General features: G+C 49.5%; 1 protein-coding gene across 1 annotated transcript; it reads right to left on the bottom strand.

Moving 5' to 3' along the window:
• Window positions 1-748: 748 nt before the first annotated feature.
• LOC137317332 (protocadherin-16-like) lies at window positions 749-2977 on the bottom strand (the record flags this gene model as incomplete). Its single annotated transcript, XM_067980744.1, has 2 exons — window positions 2880-2977; window positions 749-2584 (listed from the first exon to the last, which is right to left on the bottom strand). Coding segments are annotated over exons 1-2 (1902 nt in total), but the record flags the coding sequence as incomplete, so codon positions are not given.
• Window positions 2978-4070: the final 1093 nt, after the last annotated feature.

The following is a 4070-nucleotide window of genomic DNA, read 5'->3' on the forward strand; positions in this document are numbered from 1 at the left end:
GCAACCTGTCCTCATAATTTAACCTTTTAAGCTCTGGTATCATTCTGGTGAATCTACACTGCACTCCCTCCAAGGCTAATATATCTTTCCTGAGGTGCAGAACTGAACTCAGTATCTCCACATACGGTCTGACCAGAGCTCTGTACAAATGTAACATAACTTCCACCCCTTTGTATTCCAACCCCCTTGAGATAAAGACCAACATCCCATTAGCCTTTTGATTATCATTTCTACCTGTCCATGAAGCAAGCTGATTTAAATCAGTCGGTGTATGTTGCAAGGTTTTACCCTGTTTAGGAGCAGGTATTTTATTTCTTATTGTTGTTCAAGGGTCTCAGTCCAAGCTCCACTCAGACTGCCTGCCCCAGTGGTCAGCTTTACAGGGCACACAAGAGGACCACAAGATTGAACTTGTCTTCCGATCTCTCCCTCTGAGGAATATCCATGAATCTGCGTGACATCACTGTGCTCACCCCCTCATACCCAACTAGCCCACTCATGCCCAATTGTACCCCCCCTCACGCGCACTGGACCCCGGGCCACAGGAGGTGCTGCACTAGAAGCTCTGTATTTTTCTCTGATCCCTTCTCTCTAAGCTGGAGGGCCTAGGAGTTCTGGGAGAAACTATTTAAAGCTCAGTTGTTCAAAGTGTTGACAACATTTAAAGTGAACACTTTAAGAGTTAACAAGTTAATCAACATTTGCAAGTTATTGACAGTCAGAACTCACTCAGTACAGAGGCTCCTACCTGGAGGAAGCAGGTCCCCGTGGGTTCATTTTCTTTGATTGATGTATTATAGAAATTGCTGCTGAACACAGGCTCATTATCATTAACATCCTGTATCGCTATGGTGACAGTGACAGAGGAGGACATGGGGGTGTTTCCCCGATCAGTGGCTACCAATGTCAACCTGGGAGCAGGATCCGTTTCATAATCCAGAGCGGCTGCTGTGGTAATAACTCCAGTGGCTTGATCAATAGTGAACCAATCAGAATGAGACTCTGGGCTGCTGATGATGCTGTACACAATCTCGCCATTACTGCCCTCGTCTTTATCTCTGGCTGTTACTTGTAGCACAAAGCTCCCAGGGTACAAGACCTCTGGGATGGACTGTCTATACCCCGAGTGATCAAAGAGCGGAGGGTTGTCATTAACATCAGTGACATGTATGGTAAACGTGGATTCAGCCCTCAGTGGTGGCGTTCCGGAATCTGTCGCCATAACACTGAGCTGGTAAGTATCTCGCTCCTCTCTGTCCAAGACCTGGTCCACGCAGATCAGATAGATAATATTGTCCTTGGTAGTCAGCCCAAATTTACCATCACCACCATCCAGAGACACGTTGACTTTGGCGTACTCTCCGTAGTCAGGATCGGATACTGAGATCCTGGCCACAAACTGGCCAGGTTGGGCTCCCTCTGAGATGTGGGGTGAGCCATCTTCACTGAGAAAGATGATGGTGAGAGTGGGCTGGTTGTCATTGTAATCCTTGACCTGGACAGTTACGAATGTTGTTGTTACCTCAGGGTGTGTGGCATTGTCCCGAGCTTGAACCACCAGCTCATGAACCTTCTTCATTTCATAATCCAACCCCTTGTTTAATTTGATCACGCCGGTCTTGGAATCTATGGCAAAGTACTGGTTGGGATCGCTCTGCCTCCTGTTGATCTCATAAATGACCACACCGTTATTCCCTTCATCTACATCTGTGGCAAAGACCTGGAGAAGACTACTGCCAGGCTGTAAGCTTTCTGAGATCGTGGCATGGTATCGACTCTGATTAAATATTGGAGCATTGTCATTGACGTCCAATATGGAGACATCCAACGTCATCTGACTTGTTTTGCGGGGAGATCCGCCATCGAAGGCTTCAATCACTAAAGTGTAAGTGGATCTCTTCTCCCTGTCAAGGGGATTATTGACCACCAGTTCCAGGTCCAGTGTCTCTGCGACTCTCTTAGTCTCCAGCCTAAAAGCTTGCCCAACATTCCCATGTTTGATAAGATAGCCCTGTGTGCTAAATTGGCCTCCATCGGCGTCAATGGCCGAATCTAAACGAAACCGCGTTCCCACGGGTGTCTGCTCGGGCACTTTCAGTTTCATCTGACTGTTGGGAAATATCGGAGCATTATCATTGATATCATTGACTAATATCACCACTTCCACCGCATCACCTCCCCAACTCACCGCAACAAACTTGTACTTATCCCTGGACTCACGATCCAAAACTCTGGCTGTTTTAATAATTCCGGTGTTATCGTCAATAATTAAGTCGGAAGACATTCCTGTGCCGTCGGTCTCGTGTATAAAGAAGCTGCTGGTTATGTGGCCAGGCGTTAGACCTGCATTTATATCTCCAATGATGGTGTAAGGTGGCTGCTCCTCATCGATCCGTAGAACAAGAGGTTCATCTGGCCCTGCCATGGACCATCCAACCAGGAATCCCAACACCACGTGAAGACACAGAGACATACCTCGGCATTTAGCCTGGGGCCTCCTCATTAAATTCATAAATATAATCAATGTTACTCCGGTTATTGAAGACCGCTCTTTCCTCTCTTCATACTGAGAATCTCTTCTATTCTATAAAACAATTGATTCCAGCGTTAGTCACGGGGATATTAGGAGATTACTGATAACTGCAGGGTTATACACTGGAATTACTAATCACTGCTTTAAGCAAGGATAAGTCCAAGAAAATGGCCTCCTTCCTACTTACCACTTTCTCTGCCTTTAATTGGCAAGAACGTGTTACCAGCTGGGAGAACGTAGGAAAAACTACATTACTGAACCTAGTGCCAGTATCAGGTCAGATAGGATTAAGCCTGGGATAACTACATCTCAAAACTCAAACACAAACTCCCCACGTTTGCCTCACCTCACAACGGGCATCATTCTTTATGCACGTAATCTTGTTCCTCAAATCTTCTATGAATGAGGTCATTCAGAGGTCCTGCTCCGGATCATCAACCATTCGTCAGCTGGAAAGTGCATTTGTGTGGCGATCAGGGGAGAGGATTGGTTCCACCATGTTGAATATCAGACTCACACAAAGAATGAACATGAGAGAGATTCAGTGTGTGTGGGACCCGTACCCCAGTGAGAGTCAGTGTCTGTGGGACCCGTACCCCAGTGAGAGTCAGTGTCTGTGGGACCCGTACCCCAGTGAGAGTCAGTGTCTGTGGGACCCGTACCCCAGTGAGAGTCAGTGTCTGTGGAACCCGTACCCCAGTGAGAGTCAGTGTCTGTGGGACCCGTACCCCAGTGAGAGTCAGTGTCTGTGGGACCCGTACCCCAGTGAGAGTCAGTGTGTGTGGGACCCGTACCCCAGTGAGAGTCAGTGTGTGTGGAACCTGTACCCCAGTGAGAGTCAGTGTCTGTGGGACCCGTACCCCAGTGAGAGTCAGTGTGTGTGGGACCCGTACCCCAGTGAGAGTCAGTGTCTGTGGGACCCGTACCCCAGTGAGAGTCAGTGTCTGTGGGACCCGTACCCCAGTGAGAGTCAGTGTGTGTGGGACCCGTACCCCAGTGAGAGTCAGTGCCTGTGGAACCTGTACCCCAGTGAGAGTCAGTGCCTGTGGGACCCGTACCCCAGTGAGAGTCAGTGTCTGTGGAACCTGTACCCCAGTGAGATTCAGTGTCTGTGGGACCCGTACCCCAGTGAGAGTCAGTGTCTGTGGGACCCGTACCCCAGTGAGAGTCAGTGTGTGTGGAACCTGTACCCCAGTGAGAGTCAGTGTGTGTGGAACCTGTACCCCAGTGAGAGTCAGTGTGTGTGGGACCCGTACCCCAGTGAGAGTCAGTGTGTGTGGGACCCGTACCCCAGTGAGAGTCAGTGTCTGTGGGACCCGTACCCCAGTGAGAGTCAGTGTGTGTGGGACCCGTACCCCAGTGAGAGTCAGTGTGTGTGGGACCCGTACCCCAGTGAGAGTCAGTGTCTGTGGGACCCGTACCCCAGTGAGAGTCAGTGTCTGTGGGACCCGTACCCCAGTGAGAGTCAGTGCCTGTGGAACCTGTACCCCAGTGAGAGTCAGTGCCTGTGGGACCCGTACCCCAGTGAGAGTCAGTG

This window comes from Heptranchias perlo, unplaced genomic scaffold (genome assembly GCF_035084215.1).
Source record: "Heptranchias perlo isolate sHepPer1 unplaced genomic scaffold, sHepPer1.hap1 HAP1_SCAFFOLD_611, whole genome shotgun sequence".
Taxonomy (NCBI): Eukaryota; Metazoa; Chordata; class Chondrichthyes; order Hexanchiformes; family Hexanchidae; genus Heptranchias; species Heptranchias perlo.